We start from the raw sequence: 20,301 nt of genomic DNA on the forward strand, positions 1-20,301 counted from the left end.
AATTGGCAGCTGTTGCTGTAGGTGGATCCCTGGCCCTGCCTACTAGCTAAGGGCTATTGCAGTCTCCTCCTCTGCCCCTAGTAACAGCAGGCCTGGGCCTACTCTGAGGGTGTAATGCAATTCTCCATGACCCCATCCCAGAAGCACCTGCACAGAAAATCCCAGCCCCTTCCTTTCAGGCCTGATGCTTGTGCCACTGCCTGCTGCCAGCGCTGTGGGGCATGCTCTGTGCAGCACCGGGGTCCTGGCTTGAGCGGGGGTAAGGGGCCAGCTGGGGTGTTGCACTTAGTTTTGCTGCAGCAGGAGCCAGGGCCTGTTTTGTGCAGCCAGCTGCAAGCAGAGGCCAAGGGGTGGTAGCCTCGCCAGGTGGTCAGGTCAGGTAGTTGGGGGGGGGTGGGAGTTTCCCTTCCCCCCGCTCTAGGGGGCAGACCAATGAGCTCGCGCTCACATCCCATCCTCACAGCTCAGCAGGGCATTACTAGGCTGAGGGAGGAGTAAGCCCCGCCCCTCACCGGAGACAGGGGGCGGGGACGAGCGAAAGCGCGCGCTTGCGGCGGGGCAAGGAGAGGGCAGGTGGATCACTCTGGCGCGCGCGCGCTCTGGAGAGGCCCAGCCCCGGCAGGCAAGGGCCCAGCCCGCAGCCCGCTGGGAAGTGGTGACGTCATTATTAAGCGCCACGCTCAAGGTGCCGCCGCCGCGCTTCGGTTTGCCTTGGAAAGGGGACCTCGGCCGTCGGGCCGGCGCCGCTGCTGGTGTCCGCCCCGCGCTGGTTGGTAGGTGGCGAGCCTTAGGCGAGGGCGCTGCCGGCGCTGCCGCGCCTGCGGTAGCTGGGTTAGGGTTTGGGTTACGTCTCCGGGGCTCGGCGGGTTTTAGCCGCTTCCGGTTTCCGCTTCAACTCTCCTCCTCTCCCCTCCTCCCGCCCGCATCGTCGGTGCTTCCCCACCCGCCCCGCTTCCTTTTTGTCTTTGTCAGCCAGGGGGCTCGGCCTGGGTGAGCGGGGTGGGATTGGGGGTGGGGGGCCGGATTGAGGATGGACTGGGTTCCCTTCCCCATCCCCATCTCCCCGTGTCGTATTTTACATCCCCTCCCCCACATGGGCTTGTTTCCACGTTGTGTCCGGGCCAAGGCCTGTCCGGGGAAGAGCTTGGCAGGAGGGCGAGCGACCCTTTGTTTTCCCTTCTTCCGCAGCAGTTTGTGTGTTTCTTTTCTGTCCGTGCCTTTCGAGTAAGCCATGGCTGATTGTTTTCTCTTCTCTCTCCCACAGAGACTGTAGAATTAATCTTGTCTCCTCTCTTTCAGACGGTGGCAGGAGCTATAGATTGAGATTATGAGTCTCTTTAACCTGGACCGCTTTCGCTTTGAGAAGAAGACTAAAAAAGTAGAACAGGAAAACCCACCTCCTTCTCTTCACATAGCTGAGGTACCAGCTGTTCCTTCTCCTGCTGCAGCAGAGGGTGCTGGTGGTGGAGGTGATGGTGGTGGTGATGATGACGATGATGATGAGGTTACAGATGACAGCAGCAGGCCAGATACTCCAGTATCAAATATGACTGAGAAAACTGGTGAGTCACGTGTTTTATTTGTGTCTAGCACAACAAACACATTTTACTCATAAGTACAGTTACAATGTATGCCCCACTTCTACCTTTTCTTTAGTATCTCCCCGCTTCTCAAATACCACTATTTTATGGTAACTACCTTAAAAGTATCAGACTCTGCCATAACCTTTTCTTCTATAAAAATGAATAGAGGGCTGAACTGGGATTTAAAAGTCAGGCTTGGAGCCTACTGAGAATCAGTAATAAAGCACTTCATTGACTAAAGACCAATCCAAAGCTAGACAACTTTTAAAACGTTACAAGCCCTTTTGTATAAGTATTTCCATTGTAACTGAAAGTATTTTTATATTTAACATATATGTAATCACACACACCTGGGAAAGCTTCCTAGAACTGTGTTTTTTAAAAAAAAAATACAACATGTGATATCCTATATATACATTACTATGCAGATCTAATTTGTCTATGGAATATTTTTAACACTACAGTTCACTAATATGAACTGTATAAAACCTTAATTGCTCTGCTGTTCAGTTCCCGATCTCTTTCAGCATCATATGTCAGCACCCCTGTGTAGCAACCTGGCGTGCAATCTGTCCATGACTTCAGTGTATTAATGGTGATGACTTTTTGTTTGCTCTCAGTCTCACTTCCCCCATGTTTCACTCTCCTCTATCCTTGACTCTTTTCTCCTCTCGTCCATCAAATGGCCTGCCTTGTCTATTCCCAGCTCTGATTCCTCTGTGTCATCTTTTTCCACTCCTGCTCTTGCATTGTGGAACACGTCTTGCAGAACTCCTATGACGAGGCTGACTTTCTTCAGTACAAATTTGTTCTCTCTTTCTTCAGTTATGCCAGTTTCTTAGCTAAACAACTGTACTTCAGCAATGTAATTGAATCCCAGTGGCCTTTTTGTCATCTTTGACTCACTCCTCAAACTCTCGTGTCGTCCTCCTTTCACTTCTCCACACAGGTTTCACTGATTTCTTACAAGGAAAATGGACAAAACGTGATGCAAGTTCCTCTTTCTCCTATACCTCTTTCTTCATCTCTGCTATTACTGATTCAGAAGTTTGTCATCTGCTCTCCTTCTCTAACCACTCCACTTGCCACAGCGCCCCCTGCTCACATTTGCTCATCTCCATAAACTCTCACTCTTTATGGCTTTTCGCCTCCGTATATAAGCATTTTATAGCCTTCCCATTTTAAAACCCACTTTTCACTCCACTTGCCCCAACAACTATTGCCCCATCTCTCTTCTTCCTTTCTTTTCTAAGCTAATTAAATATGGTGTTTATAATTGAGGATGTAAATTTCGTTTAAAAAAGGTAACTGTTTAAAATAGTAAAATTATGTTGGTTAAATGGTTAACTAATATAATTTTGTATCCCCCCCCCCCCCCTTCCCCAACCCCAAGATAGTGTCCCCAGCCCGGATCCATGGGGAACCCCCCTGTCTTGGACCTATGGTCCCCAGCGTTTGACAGCATTGTCTGCCTCTCCCATGGCCTGATGCCATCACCATGGAGACAGAGACCACACTGCCAGTTAACCGTTAAGTATTAGTCTTACTGGTGGTCTTACTGCATACGTGGTCTTACTGGTAAGACTAATACTTATTGGTTAACTGTTTAACTGTTAATATTTTACATCCCTATTTACAACTACTGTCTGCAATTCTTCTCTTCCATTTCCATCCTAGTCCCTCTTCAGTCTAGCTTCTGCGCCTTGCATTTCACTGGGATCACTCTTGTCAAAGTCTCAAATGACATCTTCTTAACCAAAGCTAAGACGCAGTACTCCATCCTTACCCTCCTTGACGTGTCAGCTGCCTTTAATAGTCTACCATGCTCTTCATTTTTTGAAATCTTGTTCTCCCTTGGCTTCTGTGGTTGTGTCCTTTCATGGTGGTTCTTCTGTTCCAATCTGTCCTTCAGACTTGTTTGGAGGATCCTCCTTGTCCCCTTCCCCCTTTTCTCCCCCTGCACTCTAAACTAATGCAGGGCTTTGAAATTCAGGACAACAATCTTAATTTGATCTCTGTTTAATGGATAGCCTTTGCCAAGTGTGGTGTATAGGGATACGTGTTCCTAGTGACCTCTGTTGGTGAGTAGATGGGCTTTTGGTTTCTCAATTAGTTGGATATTTTCATGGCATTAGGCTTCATTCATAGATGTAGAGAATTGCAATAGTTGAGCCTAGTTGTTACAGAAGCATGAGTCTTCAGGCACATTGGTGTAAAATAGGTGCAGTCTTCTGACCAGACCCAGATGAAAGTGGGTATTTATGTAACTAGCTTCTTTTAGGTAAGCAAGTGCAGTATGGCATCTAAGCGCCCCAGAGCTTCAGACCACTGTAACAATCCAAGAACTGATCCCTTTGATAGATGGAGTTGTAATGAAGGAGGACAGTACTTCAAAATACATGTGTCTTGTCTGTGTTCAGCCTCAGCCAGCTACTTTTTCATCCTGGTGTTCTCTGCAATACGTTGCAGGTTTCTCAAGATGGCAGAGGTGGCCAAACTTACTGACCTTCCAGGACCTCTCTCAGCAGAATCCCTTAGCCCCACCACTCTGCCGCAGGGCAGAAGCTCTGAGCTCCCCACCCCAGTCTGGTAAATGGGTAGGGATATAAGGGGCTCTGTGAGCCACAATTGAATTGTAAAAGCCGCTTGTGGGTAAAGAGCCACAGTTTGGCCACCCATGCAACATGGCATAGTTTGGCAGGGAGATGTAGTGTTGGGTGTCTGTTCGCTACTGTCACTTCAGCCTGTGCTGTCTCACTAGCATTCACTAGCATTGCTTCATATAGATGTTTAATTCGAGGGAGAGAACTGAGCTATGCAGCTGTTAAATTTTATAACTGCAAGTCAGTTGCTGGCAGGAGAAGCAAAAGGTAAGCTGTTGATGGTGGTTGCTTTTACATAGAAGTTGGATAACAAACTGTCAGTTGTTCAGAAATTCTCTCATGTGGTTGGTCACTACCTTATGTATTGTGGGAGTTACTGGAAAGCAAATGTTAACATTCTTCACTTCATACAAAGGATATTGGCATTAGCCAATAGAAGCCTGATACCACTATTTTCTTTTATATAAATTGACCTAGATGCATAAAACTAGTTTGGTCCTTGCTCTTGCATTAGGATCTGCGTAGGTGGACCCTTATGCCTGCCCCAAGCCCTATTGACTTCAGTGGGACTCATTTAAAAATGAAGATGTCCATGAATACAGATCCAGTGGCAGGACTGGGGCCTTAATTAGCAACAGTTTTAAGGGGTTTACATAATTATCCGTACTTCACACTTGCATAATGATTTACATTTTTAAATTGTTGCACAAAAATACGTTTCTTAAAAAGAGAGATTGTGAGATGTGTTAGTTACACTTGTCTGCACATCATCCAGAATATTATTTTCAAATACATGAGTTTAAATGAGTTAATTATCTTACATTAAAGTAAATAATGTACTAAGGGCTGCCAACTAGAAACATGGATTCCTAGGTTTTGTTTTCAGGAAGCTATAACTTGTGATAAAGTTATGAAAAAGAAAATAGTCTGAAGAGCAGGAAATATTCCTTAACAATGGTATCTGGTTGTGGAATAACTCGCCAAAGGAAAATGTGGAAGCCTTCTTGCTTTGGGCCACTTAAAACTGGACTAGACTGATCATTAGGAAAAGATTTCTAAGGAATACTTGTACACTGGCCAGGGGAAGGACTAGATGGTCCATTTAGGACACTTCTGTAATAAAAATATTTTTAAAAGTGGTCAGTATTTTTTTATAAATAATCAAGATAATTTGACATGTAAAATACTTGTTTACTAACCAAACTATAGCTGTCTTTACAGACTCAATAACCAATCTGCATAAAAACATATAGTCTAGTATTTTCTTCACACATCAGCAGAATTGATTGATGCAAAACCTTTTGCATGTTGATTCATACAACTAAAATTCTGGAAAGGCATGTTTCTGCTCGCATCTTTTTTTTTTTTTTTTTTTTAAAGGCGGGGGGGAGGTAAAACTTCTGGATTTATAATATTGCCTGAGACCTCCCTTTTGTCTTTTATCTAGGTCCTGCTAATTTAATTACGTGGGTACTATTAAAATATTTTGAAATCCTGTTCCTCTTTCAGGAAGGTACAGCTTTTTTTAAAAGATTTTTTTTTTTTTTTTTTTTTTTAAAGTTCATGGTGATGTGAGATTTAATTTCTGCCTGTTTTACTTGAAATATAAATCTACAAAGAAATATGGTCAACATAAAATCTAGTCAGCTTAAGAAAGAGTCAAAACTATACATGTCCATAAGACCCAGTGTCACTGATGTTGTTCTCTCACAAAAAACGTAACTAACTTTGAGGAAAGGTTGTTTATTTCCTTCACAGCCTCTGCCCTTTGGCCACCCACAGCACTCATATATCTATTCTCCTCCTTTGCAGTCTTTAATGCCGGCCATGTTTGTATGTTCATGTATTCATTATCAAAATACAGGATTGGTGACTTTAAGCCACAGTGTTGATAGTAGTTCTGTACATAGTGTAAGTAAATCAGATATAGTGTCAGTTAGCAAATGGTAGCTACAAGAGAGCCACAAGGTTCTTCACGAAAGGCTCTTAAGCAAAATAAGCAGTCGGGGAAAAGGGGAAAAGTCCTCTTATGGTCAGTAACTTGCTAAAAGTTATCAAACAAAGGGTATGTTTTCACAGTGAAGAATTATTCCTGGGGTAATTCTATGCCACTGTGCAAGCACAAAATTAATGTCCCCTGGAGATTCTCCCTTCCTCCCTCCCCAAAAAGAATAATTGATTCTGGTGGGGAGGAGAAGGGAAGCTGGAATTATACCTTTCACCTACTAGGGCTTTGTGTGGTGCCAGAAGAGAGGGTAGCTGGCTCATGGGCCAGAGCAGCCAGCTGTGGAAAGAGAGGGAGTACAGGCTGCTTTCCTCAAATCACTCTGCCTGTGGGGCCAGGTGAGGAGGCAGGGGAGGTGGGGACAGACAGAACGGGGCACATAGGACAGTTGGGTGGTCACACAGACTGTGGTTCAGGAGGGCTAGTGAGGGGAGACAAACTGGGGTAGAGGCACAGGAGCTAGTGGGGTGACAATATTGAGCTAGGGGCTGAATGGGAGTGGTGGTGCAGAAACTTATGGGCATGGGGGCAACTATGTCTGGCTGAATGGGAGTGGCTAGGGATCAGCCAGGGTCTGCATGTGAGAGGCTCCCCAACTCCCCCAAAAAAAGACCCCAAAAGTGTTTTGTACTTGTCCCTCCCACACCCAAGAACTCTCCAGGTTCTCTCCCAGGTTCCTTCCCAGTAATTACATCCCTCTACCTCAGCTCCTCTTTTACCACTGACTCCCTTAAGCCTTTGCACTGCTTCTGAGTGATGCGGGAAATAGGTTTCTGTATTGTAGTTTAAATAAATTATTACTCAAAATTCTGTATTAGTATGCCTAGTGAGGAATCTATTTGTCAAAAAACATTTCCTGAATGTTTTTTGTTGTTTGTATTGTTCCAGACACACTTACTGACAGGTATTTTAAAATAAATTACCAAAATAGTTGAAACTGATGTGATTATATTCTGTTATTTTGACAAATAAAATATGCAGAATTTGGCAGAGTTTTTTGGAGCAGAATTCCCCTAGCAACAGAGAATGGCAAATAGAAATCCAGCAAGGATCTATACTGGGACCGGTGCTGTTGAGCATATTCATAAATGATCTAGAAAAAGGGGTAAACAATGAGATGGCAAAGTTTGCAGGTGATACAAAATTATTTAAGATAGTCGCTTTGGACTTAAGTGAAGAGTTACAAAGGGATCGTGCAAAACTGAGTTACTGGGAAAGAAAATGGCAGATGAAATTCAGTGTTTATAAATGTAAGGTAATATACATTGGAAAACATAATCCCAACTACGGATACAAAACATAGGGTCTCAATTAGCTCTTACCATTCCAGAAAGAAATCTTGGAGTCCTCAGGATAGTTCTCTGAAAACATGTGCTCCGTGTGCATTGCCAGTCAAAAAAGCTAACCATGTTTAAGAGTTAGGAAAGGGTTAGCTAATAAGACAGAAAATATAATGCCACTATATAAATCCATGCTATGCCCACTCCTTGAATACTGTGTGCAGTTCTAGTCACCCCATCTCAAAAAGAGATTTTAGAATTGAAAGACGTACAGAAAAGGGCAATAAAAATGCTTAGAAACATGAAACATCTTCCATATGAGGAGAGATTAGAAAGCCTGGGACTGTTAATCTTAGAAAAGAGACAACTAAGTGGAGGATATAATAGAGGTCTATAAAATCATGGATAGTAAGAAAGTGTATAGGGAGGTGGTGTTTATCCCTTTTTCATAACACGAGAACCAGGGGTCACCCAATAAAATTAATAGGTAGTAGGCTTTCAAACAAACATAAGAAAGTACTTACGCATCCAGCGCACAGTCAACCTGTGGAACTCATTGGCAGGGGATGTTGTGAAGGCCAAAAATGTAACTGCATTCAAAAAAGAATTATGTAAGTTTGTGGAAGGTGGCTATTAGCCACAATGTTCAGGGATGCAACCCCAGGCTCTGGGTTTTTAAACCTCTGATTGCCGGAAGCTAGGAGTGAAAGATGGAATGAATCACTCGAAAGTTACCCAGCCATTACTGTTGTGTTATCATTATGTTTGTTCTCTTGGAAGTATCTGTAACGAGCCACTGTCAGAAGGCAAGATGCTGGACTAGACAGACCATTGGTCTGAACAGTATGGCCATTCTTATGACTGTTCATAAAATATTGTAAAAATACATGTGAATAAGTGATCTATGATGATAAACACTCAAGCTTTGTAATAGCTTTTTATTGAAATTGCAGAAGAAAAATTATGCAAGTGTGATAGTGCCCCCATTTAAATGAAGGATTTTAAGTATGACCAGCATAATGTACAGTCACCCTGTATGTTGGATTGCAGTCAGGGAGGAATAGGGCTGGGTGTATGATCCCAAAAAATGTCGTGATGGGTACAGTTTAAAAGTACAAATGTATGTAAGTTCAGAGTTTTGATGTTATACTGGTATATTCAATGATAGATCTCTCAAGACAACATGCTTGTTTTAACCTTGCAGTACAAATCTGCATTTGAGCAGGTTTGTCCTTAATTTGTATCTATGGAGAGATGGACACAGGGTGTTGGTCCTTCATCTGTTCTTTTGGCTCACTATTGTATGATAGTCAAAAACAGTCATCACTTTGTTGCTTTAAAACTCACTCAGGAATATTTAATTTTTAGATTGTTGTTGTTATCCTGTAAACATGTAAACGTATTAGTTTTCTGATTACAGGTGTCCCACAGCAGCCTGTTTTAATCCCTCATAAGCATAGTTTTCTGCTTGGAATAGCAGACTGCTATAGTAATAGCTATTTAAATTATTACTCCTGTTCAAAGTTCTAACTTGCTCTAAATATGTGGGAAGGACCTCTTCTATTCTGGAGGTAATTTACTTCACAGAATGTAAAGTATCAGGAACAAAGTGAGAGAGAAGGAAAGTAGGACATTTTTCTCTTCTATAAATGACAGACGTCCTTTCCAATCAATTCCAAGACTTCAAAAGGAACAGGAATTGCTACATATTTTTTAATATAAAAGTTTAACATCCTGCCTTACTTAAAAAGCCTTCTATAAACAGTAAATATCCCTTTCATAACTCTAGCTTCCTTTCTCTACCTTTATGCGGTAAAAAAGGTAATACTTTTTTTCCTTGTCCTTGATCACTTAACAGAATTTCTGATATGTAGCTTATGGGATTGTTGATGTTGCTAAAATTATCCAGTCTGGACGTCTTGATACGTATTGTTGTGGTAATATATTGTAATGCCTTTTACCTGACAGTGTAACTATTACAAAAATTGGTTTGAGCAGCATGCAATATAGAGGTGGCCTCACTTTCATGTAGATCTTTTCAGGTCCCTTCGCAGACTATTTCTATTTCTGTTCTCTTTATGGTAATCCTGCTAATATTACCACTTTGTTTAGGTTTCTCTCTTCTTTCTCTGACTGTTCAAAACATCAACTGCCATTTCCATGCTAGAGGGAACTTTTTGTTTACTTTTGGTTTTGCTGAAGTGGAATTGCCAGATCATTTTGCTTGCTTTTCTGCAACAAACTCAGTGAGAATGTTTAATGGCATGCCTGAGTTTTCCTTTTGTATTTTCACTTGCTCCCCTCTGTAGATGTCTGTATAGGGGTATTAAGGTATAGAAGACCAATTATGTAAAGTAAAACAGACTGTATGCTCACAAATATATAGATATTCACTTGGGCAGAAGGAGTTCTGGGGAAAGTACCAGTGCATAATCATTGGCTGCAGTTATGCATGTGCTGAGAGCTAGTGCCCTAAATTTGTGATGTCTAAGCTTTCTAAAGTGTACTAATGGTTGAAATACAGTTTTAGTGCTTGTTTTAAAGGTGTTTTTTTTCCAGGGATTAAGATACTGCATTAGATGGAATATTTTATGTAACTTGAAACAATTGATTTTTCAGCCTTGACAGTATCCTTTGCAAGTGACGTAAATGTCTAGTTTCTTTCATGCCTGGGGTAGGTCAGTTGAAGAAATAGTCCTTTTTCAGAAATGAATTGACTAGTGAATGTCTTATTTGTGCAAATATACTTTAATTCCATCCCTGGTTCCTCTTCCTTTACTCTTTACCCACCACATTGACTTGAATATGACATTTGAAAGCTCAGGGATTGGAGAGGATCATAGAAATCATTATTTGATAGGTAGGCTATTTATTGCTGGTTGCAAGGTATAAATGAAAAAAGCAATTTTACTTTCAGATCCCAGGTTGAGTTTCCAGGTCTTGGAGTAGAAAAGTATCTCTTTATTTGGAAGGTTAGCACATTTTAATCTGAAAAAGATTGACACAAACGTGGTCTCCATGATGCCTTTTTTAGAGCAGAACTGCACTGCAAGTCCATCATCAAAACTCACCTCCTCCAAGAGGCTTATAATTTTAATCATTCATGTTTAAAAAACAATTGCATATGCTACAAGCTTCTGCACAATCATAAAGTTTTTGCCCTTGGCAATCCATTCTTCCTAGTCCCTTTTGTGGTTTTGTTTCTTTTGTAGACTCCATAAAGTAGAAACAGGCTCCGTACTGCCAAAAGTGCTATACATATATGTGGAGCTATAGAAGTAATATTTCTTGTGTGGTTGATACTGATATTCAACTCAATACAGATCTCAAATTTGGAATGCTTTTTAATTTTTATGCTGCCTTCATAATTTGTTTTTTCATTGTTTTAGGATTTTGTATTGATCATGCATATTAACTGTGGTGTATAGGGAAGGAAGAGGGGATTGATTTTTGTCAGCTAAGCTTTTGCACTTATGGGCAGGTGGAATGGTGTTAATTAGGAATTAGTTGAAGCTTTTTTGCTTTAGGAAGAGGATACATCCTACTCCTTGTCCCTTGTGAACAGATTATAGTGGCTAGAAATTCTTTTGGGGGACTTTAAATTCTAGTCTCCCATCACATCAACCTTTGGCAGCAACCAGCCATTTCACTGCCTTCCCAATATCTGCGACTGCAGCCCTTAATGATGAGTAGGCATATAGCTGTATTCTGTTAAAATCAGCAGCAGTGAAAGATAAGAATATTGATATATAAACTTCTGTCATTAAGATGAGATTTAACGCTAAATTGAGCAACAGTTCATACTTTGGTATTGTGACTAACTGCTTGCAGATTCATGAAGCCACTGTTTTGGTTTCTATTTGTATCCCATTTGGGTACCATATTGCAGTCATCCTGTCTAGACACTTTAAAAACAGAAGCTTATGTTTTACAGTCAAATTTCATGGCATAGTTGGGATTCTGCAGCCTGTTACTTGACAGCAGAATGCTGGAAAGCATGGGTTCCTTCATGTGTGTGCGCTAGTTTGAATCCACACAAACTAGGTTATATTTCCGAAGCTTCTTTCTGTTTAATAGTACCTTTATATCAGATTAAGCGTCATAAGATGGGCACTTAATAGGTGCTATAGAATGAACAGCAGTGTATAGAAAAAGAAGAAAACTCTTCAACACATAGAAAAAAATACTGTCACTGGAGGAAACAAGTACATCACAAAATGGTAGAAAGATCAAACTTCTGGCAGTAGAGTTTCACTACAAGTCTAAACATTCCAGGATATAGAGGACTTTATCAGTTTGATAGAACAAGAGTTTCTTGGTGGAAGTAGGATCCCAGAAATAAACAGTTTCTTCTCTATTTTTACTTTCTAATTTAGTGAGAAGAGTGGATTGTTGTCTCATGTTGTAGCTCTACAGAAGGCTATCCTCCACATTAGGAGTTTTCTTGCTTTTTTTCGTCTCAATGGACAAATGTCAGGAATGATCCAAAACTTTTTTTCCTATAGAACCTTTTCGTATTAGTGTTTTCCAGTGTTATCTTAAGTCTTTCAATTGCTGTTTGACCCTGGACCGTGCAAAGGTTACGTTTATGAATGGTTGATCACTTAGTTTTCCCCTTGAATATTGAAGGGGTCTTGGTTATGGCCACACTCCACTCCTTCAACCCCTGCCAGGAGCCAAGTTCAAGTTTTAACTTGATTTTTTTCAGTGTCTGTCTTGTTGTACAAAGCCCTGTTATGTGTCAGCAATATATTTTACAATTTAGTGGGCAGTTTTTCCCCCTCAAGTCTTAAAATTGATACTGTTTTTTAGAAGTTTCCACAGTGTCGGTAAATTGCTTGAGGTCATATACTTAATGTTTGTTTAAGTTTCTGTCAAACACTGCTACAGTATCTTGCAGGTTTTTAAATTTATTTCTTGCAGGGTTGCTTTTGTATGGCAGACTCCTTCCGCAGCTGTCATAGTGTCCACTGCATACTCTCTTGTTCCTCCTCCTATTTTGCATGCCTCCAGGGTCTGTAATTTTTATCGTATTGAAGGAAATCATACAGTTTCTGTCCTAATTTATTCTAGTTACTTGTCATACTGTGCTCAGTTTTTTCTAGTTGTGTTCATTTAAAATAAATGAAGCAGTACAGTTTTAGAATATGTGATTAAAATATGGGGCTTCTATATTAGATCAGGGTTTTTGATCTAACACAATTCCTTTGTAATCTTTGGCAAGCCACTTTAAACTGTGTTCTTTAGTTAACACATCTGAAAAATGAATGTGCAAATTCCCACCTCTTCCAAGAGCACATTTTGGTATGGAATGCAAGGGTATGTCTATGCTGCGATAAAACAACTGTGGCTGGCCCATGTCAGCTGGCTTGGGCTGCTAGGCTATAAAATTGTAGTGCAGACATTTGGGCTCAGGCTGGGACCTGACTCTGAGACACAGCAGTGTTTAAAATTTCTGGCAACGTATGTCTCAAACACACAGATACGTTTCCAGATTTCACAGATGTTACAAGTACCAATTTAAGAGAGCCAACATACAGCACTGGCTCATCCTGCACTGGTCCACCAAGTGAACCAATGCATTGCAGTTGAAGGGGTATAGCAGCTCATCCCAGGTAAGTTCTGCAATGCTGTTTCCTTGTCCTCTGCACTTTACTCTCCACTGATATCTCCCCTTTCTGCAAATGTGACGGCAGCAGATGTGTCTCTTGGCTGGTCTCTGGCTTGCCCCATTCGCCACCTCTGTTCTCATTCTGGCCTGCCCAAGAACAGCTGAGATGTTTACTGGGATGGTCTAATATCTGCTGGGGTGGAAAAATCATGAATAAGTAGGAGGCCCTGAAATCAGCTTAACTAAAACTTTATTTGAAGTATAAAAGTTCTGAAATATTAAACTTTTGTAAAAAGGCTATTTAATAGTAACAAGCATAACTTAACTGTTAGTAAACAAAAAATTTAAAAAAAAAACAGTTTGGAAAACAGACCAATGTGCATACTACACAGTAGCCTGAGTATGAAATACTGGCATGGGAGCTGCCTGAGCAACATCTTCCAGACTACAGATATCTGAAAGAGAACAAATAGCACAGAGAGATGACATCTAAGCTATAGATATACTTGTAGTGCAAGTAAACACACTCTCCAAATATACATTAAATCTCAAATTTACCATTCCATAGTGCTCCTACCATCACTTCATCATCCATTCAAGTGAATGAGTAAAAAGGACTGACTGGAGACGTGGGGGGGTATGGTGTGAATGGGGATTTGCTCCCTCTGACCCCATCTTGGACTTATACCACTAAAGATTTTAGGAGGAAAGGAGATATAGGTAGCCAGCTGGAAAACAGAGCTGTGGGCTGCAGTCTCTCTACACATGCTCCTTTTCAAATCAAAGGGACTTGATTTCCAAACCAAGAATAAAGTGGTCTGGACATCGTTGAGTAGAGTGAAAAGCCACTTGGAATAGTTTCATGACTTCTTGGTTGGTCATGAGATCTTGAGTTTGATTCAGAGTCATTGTTCATGTGGAAATTGAAGTCTGCTGTAAGTCTCAGCAAATCCAAGACCAGGGTAGTCAAGTAATTAATTGGTCAGCTTAATCATGAAGTCACAAGTGTCACAAAGTGGATTATACAAGTTTGGCTTTTAACCCTACAGTTGTTCACGTCAACATCCATATTAATAATTTTGAATGGCTTTGTATTTAAAGCTATTAGGTATTCAAACAGGAATTTGGTCAACTAGAGAACTTAACTGAGAAGTTTCCAACCCATGGATTCTGGGGAGTCGCCCACACATAATGGTGTGAACTTTATTTGAATAGTCATTGTTTTTTTCAATGAAAAATCATAACTTTTGTGGTGAGGCTTTAGTTGTAATGAAACGTTTTGAATTCATAATTTATATTCTTCTCTCCATCCTCCAAATGGCTTCTACAGAAGATTCCAGCGTCCCAGAAACCCCAGAAGCAGAGAGGAAAATGAATGTATCATTCAAGAATCAAAGAGGGATACAGTACATTGATGTGTCTTCTGATAGTGAGGATCAAAGACCACCAAATCATTCCAGTACAAAACAAGACAGTAGTTGCCTGAGTGACGTGATTGTAATGTAAGTCTTTATCATACCAATCTTCTGTATATTAATTATTGTCATTTGCGAATTTATGAATTTTAATGTCCTACTTAAAAATGTTAATTTCATGTGTGCTGACTAAATGCCATCTTGGTTTTGAATGTCTCCACTAACCAGGCTGTATTGAGCTTTCATCTCAGAAAGCTTCACCTCTTTAAAGAGTTGTCTTCCTCTGAATACTACCTAGTTCACTGGAGAAATCCCAGAATACATGAATTTCAATGGTACTTCTGCTATTTGTCAAATTATGGGCAGTTTTCAGTGAATTCAAGCATCACCAAGAGGATTTCACAAAATTCAATTTTAAAAGGTTAGCTAAAGTGTTTATATATTGGCTTTTGCTTTAGCTTGCTTGCTTTCATCCTGGTTTTATGGAAAGATTAGTTTTTATGTAGTGCCAAAATTGTCGAGTGACCCAGAGGCCTGAAGTTAATGGAAGTTATTCCTTTACTATATTTTTTGGAAATCTTCAGAATTGCACAATCCTTTTCTGTTCCTCTGCCCCTGAGGAAGCACTGTTGGCAGGAGGACAGGTGTTCCTTCAGGGCATAATATATGTAATAAACTTTTTATATAATGAAAAGAGTTCAGCACAAAAATACTTACGCATACATGACTTGATTTTCAGAAGTGTTGAATGTATGACAGGTCTATTGTAGAGACAAGGTGGGTGAGGTAATATCTTTAATTGGACCAATGTCTATTTGGTGAGAGACAAGCGTTCGAGCCCCACACAGCTCTTCTTCTTCAGATCTGGGAAAGGTACTGTGAGCATCACAGCTAAATGCAAGATGGAGCAGATTGTTAGCTTAAGTAGTTAGCACACAGGGATGCTCTACCTTGAACGGTCTCATAGAATATGTGTTAACTACTTACGCTAAACAATCTGTTCTATCTTGCCTTTTAGCTGTAATATTCGGCTTTACTTTCCTAGATCTAAAGAAGAGCTGTGTCTGGCTGGAAAGCTTGTCTCTCTCACCAACAGAGGTTGGTCTAATAAAAGAGATTACTTCACCCACTTAGTCTCTCTAATATCCTGGGACCAATATGGCTACAACTGGATTGCATAGGTCCTATTGTAATCAGTGGAAACTGCTTGGTTTTCAGTGCTGTTGAAAATTAGATCAAGAATATGTCAAAAAGGGGAATGGAAAAGCCTGAGCAGAATGGTGCCTGTTCTTTCCCTCTACTGTTGCTGCCTTTTCCATCTGCAGTGAAACTGGGGATGCTGTTACACCATCTCAAAACACTCTTTCAGGTGATCAGAGAGATTACATAGGACGTTTCTGCTTTCAGCTCTTGGGTGGATAGGAACAGAAGCAGACAGAGAAAAGAGACAAAGGCAGAAAGGTCTGTAGCCATGAGAACACAGGCCCCTCCAGACCATGGAATAGAGGCCAGGATTCCTGAGTCTCAACATTTCTTTTCTGTCCATTATATAGCTGTGAAGCCACATAGAGGGTGACAACCTATTGTTGCTTTTGGGTACTCCATTAGTTCAAGTGGCAGAGGTGTGCTGGGGATTTAAAGGGTACAACTAAAGCTTGTCAGAAAACTTGCCAAAAGTTTTCTGTTTTGACTAACCGAGTTTTTCTCTGAATTCTCATTTACTGTGAAAAATTTTGAAATTTGTCTTCTGTGTTGGAAAAATCTCTTTATTGAATTTAGAAATTTTGTTTTTAATTTTTTTTTTTAATTTTAATTTTTGCATTACTTCATGATGTCAGACTACTGATGAGGTCATGACAGTAGTTTTGTTTAATATGATTTTGTATAATGGATCTTTTTGCCCTTTTTTTTAGAAACTTGGTTTTGTTTATAATTTCCTTTGCTAAAAGAACATGAAGGTTGCAAAATCAGACACTCAAAAGATAGGAAATGCCAGGAGTAAGGTTTCCTGTGCAGTTTTTAATTACATGATTCACAGGACCACAGTCCTCCAGAGCACAGCTTATCTTGTGTACTGAATTGGGTCTATGTAGTGAATGAGGCTATTATGTACAGGATCCCTGCCTCATTTTTTGCAGAAGTTGGAAGGTGTATGGTGTATGAGGTAGAGAAGTGATCCTCTCTCCACCTGCTTTGTCCTATTAGCCCCTCCTCCTGCTTTTAATTCCCCTTCCCCAAGGCTTTTATCCTTCCTTCCTTCCCCCCCAAGCTCCTATCCCTCATCCCTTTTTCCTTCCTTTTCTTCTGTTCCTTATGCCTCTCTCTGCATTTGAGTGAGGCTGTATAGATCTTTTCCAGGGTGCCAGCATGGGGACCATTGAGCGTACAGGAGAGAGGATCTTTCTTTGCTCTCAGTTCCAGTGTCTGATGCCATACTGGCCTTTGCTAGTAACAACTGCAGTGAAAGTTCTGCTCAGTCCCTGAATTCCTGGGCTGGGAGCATGCTCAGTTGTGCTGTGGGATAGCACAGGTAGTCAGGTTGGTATGTAGGAGCTGTTTGAAGTTGGAGCATGCTTGTGCAAACAGTCTTTCAAGAATTTAGCTGAGTAAACTGCAATTTTTTTTCAGAGGGATCTTACCTGACCAAAGTTGGGTGAACGTTTACAGGGATGGTAACCCTGGCACCTGAGCGATCCATCCCCCTACCCTTGCCAGATTTCAAATTCCTGCTCTAATGCACTTTGGTGTTAATTTTGCAGCAAAATGGTTGTAAGAATTTTTATTATCATGGCTAAAATGTATTTTTCCTTAAACTTATTCACTGAGAGAGCTAAATTGTTTTATCTATAACTTTGTCAGCATAGTCAGCTTGAAGCAAACACTTAGCATGGAAAATTTTAGCCTTAAGTATTAGTTTGAAGTTGTAAACCACTGAAAACATAGTCTTTATAATAGAAAGTATCAGGCAACCTTAGCTATAGGTGTCACTACCTGAGATGCCTAGAATGTTTATTTAAAAAAAAAAAAAAATCCAGTTCATGGGTCAGAATTAAACTTGCCATGTTGTGATGAAGTATGCATTTCTTTATGCTCAAGAAGAATGATTATGTGGGCAATGTAAGATTTTATGGTATTCTTAAATATTGTCAAGTATTTGGATTTTATACATAGGATTGGTAAGCACCTTGTGATTTAGTAAATGTAACCTTTCAAGTTTTGTCTTTGGAATTAACACAAATATTCTTTTCCTGCAGGACTGAAGGAAAAGGATTTAAGTATTAATAGAATTATCATTTGCAGTTTCACTGTTTTTAAATGTTACAAGTGCTACTTATCCTTCTGCTTAAGGGAATAAACTGATCCCCAGTTGAAGTTGGAAAGGAATTTTTTGCTTTTGTTACACCTTTTCCTGTTGGCCAGGTGCAATTTAGGTGTGCTTTGCTTTTTAAGCACTAGTTGTAGACAAGAACAGGGTAGTATTCGGTGAAAAATGAAAATATTTTCCCAAATTTTTGCATGCATCTTTTAGAGATGGTATTTTATTACACTTTTTTAGCATGATGGTTATTCACATATTGCAGTCTAATAGAAAAGTATATAGCCAGAGTCAATGAAAAACAGTAATTTTACTCTCCCCAGTCCCCACCTCTATGCAGACCCTTACCTAAATTAAGTTGCTGTGGTGTTATCCTCTGTTAAAAATGACTTACTTTTACAGTCAACTTTAGCACAGCAAAGCAGAAACTAGGCATCTATGTAGCTAAATAAGACAGTAAAGTAGGAGACTTGCACTTGGGTCCTGCCTATACTACAAAACTAAATATAAATTGAAATTGTTCCATTTTGTAAGGTTGGTAGCGCCTAAATATATTGTGAGTTATGCCTAAGCCTTCATAGATTTATAGATTTGCGTGTATCCAAGGCTTTGGTATATCTCAGGGACATTGTTAAAACAAAGTTAACTTCTGTCTACACTACAAGATGGAGCCATGTTTTAATATATTTGAAGTGTTGTAAGGTCTTTCAACATGGTTCATTTTGTAACGTAGATGGTATTTTGGATATGGACTTGATCCTTGCCCGAGGTGAGTTTGTAAAGACCGAACTATCTTCCGATCTCTGGGGGAAATTAATATTAGACCTTTTGAGCTTGAATTTGAGATTTGATAATGCCCTAATCTATTTCCATTTATGAAAGTGAACTCTGATGGTGTTCTGACAAGACACAGATAGTGACATTACCTATTGATGTAAAGCATTATGTTGGCTGGCTGTGTGACACAATATATAGGTAACAGCCCTATCCTGGATTCGTCGCCCTGGTGTGCCCCCCTCAAATCTGAAAAGGATTCACTGGTATTGTAAGGCTCATGTACAGTAGGTTTCTGTGGATTATAGATGCTTCATTTTGTTCTGAACAGTAGATAACAAGTAGGACACAACAAGATTCACTGCTATGCTGGATAATAATAGCTTACCAAGTCTCAAAGATATCTTTCAAAAAATTGGGTTTGTTATTTTCCTGCTTTATGGTGAATGAAGAAGGCCCAAAATAGGTTCCCCCCCCCCCCCCCCAAGAGAATTTTTTCCTGCTGTGCTCTCTGTGATGTGTGGTCTCAGTTCTTTTAAATTTGTTTCCAGATTCTTTCAAAGAATGGTAGCATACTAATTGCTATCTTATATAAAACTCAGCTTATGTGGTACTACATCTTCAGTATATACTGAAAAACTATGATGATGCTAAAACTGAATACCTAAGAAGAAATACGTCTTAATTATTTCTTTTCCTTCTACGGTAGCTCTGAACAGTCTGATGAAGAAGAGTCTGAATATGAACCGCCTAGATTGACATACACAAATGATGCAGACCAGTCGTCCAACATGGATGAGGAGGAAGACATCAGAGATGCTAAACTCCAAACGCTGAAGGAACTCTTTCCGCAAAGAAGTGACCAGGAATTATTACAAGTAATACTGTTTGGTTTTGCTGCCTATTTTCTAGGCAATATATGTTTTGGTGCCTTCAGTATGTATGGAGGAGGAACTTTAATTCTTATTAGCACAAGCTTATTTCCATTTGATAAGATTTAAAATGTAATTACCACACTTCTTTTAAAAAAAAAAAAAAAAAAAAATCCCTCTTTAAAGTATTTACATTCTAATTTAAATATATTTAAAACATGTTAGTGCAAACCAGGCCAAACTGTTTGTTAAAAAACTTACAGAAAGAAACACCTTTTTAACAGAGGTTAGTCCTCTGCTCTGTATCAGTGAAAATGTTCTTCAGCCCCATTTTAACAGAGTAAATGCAGAGTAAGCTACCCATGTTTGCTGACCATCACACACTCTATAGTTTTTTCTGCTATGGTCAAAGGCACAGACTTCAGTCCCAGAGGCTATCCTATAACTTTTCTTTTCTTTCCCCCTAGTCCTAATCCTTAGTTCTCTGCAGTGAAAATAAAACCTAGGCTGCTGCTTCGGGACTTCATGAAAGAGAATTTCCATATAGCTTCAATTCATGACATAATGCTGCATCTGTGATATTTCTCATTAGTCTCAGCTGGGCAGCCTGATGTTTATCGGCTGCTGTTGTCACAGTATGGATGCTTGTTTTGAAACCTATCTGTACCACAAAATGATTGACAACTGTACCTTCCTTTAGCTGAAACTTATTCTGGGCCATTTTCCTCAAATTAAGGCTTCAGTCACACCAGTGCAACTTGAGTGAAGCTACACATATCTATTTATGGCACTTAATATGACCCCCATTACCATTACTCAATCTTTAATGTATTTATCCTCAT

General features: G+C 40.2%; 1 protein-coding gene across 3 annotated transcripts in view; it reads left to right on the forward strand.

Annotated features, from left to right (window-relative positions):
• The first annotated feature begins 655 nt into the window (after positions 1 to 655).
• Positions 656 to 20,301, forward strand: part of SMARCAD1 (SWI/SNF-related, matrix-associated actin-dependent regulator of chromatin, subfamily a, containing DEAD/H box 1) — a 78,344-nt gene continuing 58,698 nt past the window's right edge. Inside the window, exons 1-4 of one of the 3 annotated variants that reach the window (XM_067557187.1) lie at positions 656 to 773; positions 1,300 to 1,562; positions 14,413 to 14,584; positions 19,297 to 19,465. In XM_067557187.1, the coding sequence (XP_067413288.1) occupies positions 1,328 to 1,562; positions 14,413 to 14,584; positions 19,297 to 19,465 (576 nt within the window). In that variant the 5' untranslated portion in view covers positions 656 to 773; positions 1,300 to 1,327. Of the gene's footprint in view, positions 774 to 1,289; positions 1,563 to 14,412; positions 14,585 to 19,296; positions 19,466 to 20,301 lie in introns of those variants that run through there. The other 2 variants (XM_067557188.1, XM_067557189.1) reach the window with 2 other exon arrangements.

This window comes from Emydura macquarii, unplaced genomic scaffold (assembly GCF_026122565.2).
Source record: "Emydura macquarii macquarii isolate MOO-44397 ecotype Brisbane River unplaced genomic scaffold, CSIRO-AGI_Emac_v2 contig_1790, whole genome shotgun sequence".
Classification (NCBI taxonomy): domain Eukaryota; kingdom Metazoa; phylum Chordata; order Testudines; family Chelidae; genus Emydura; species Emydura macquarii.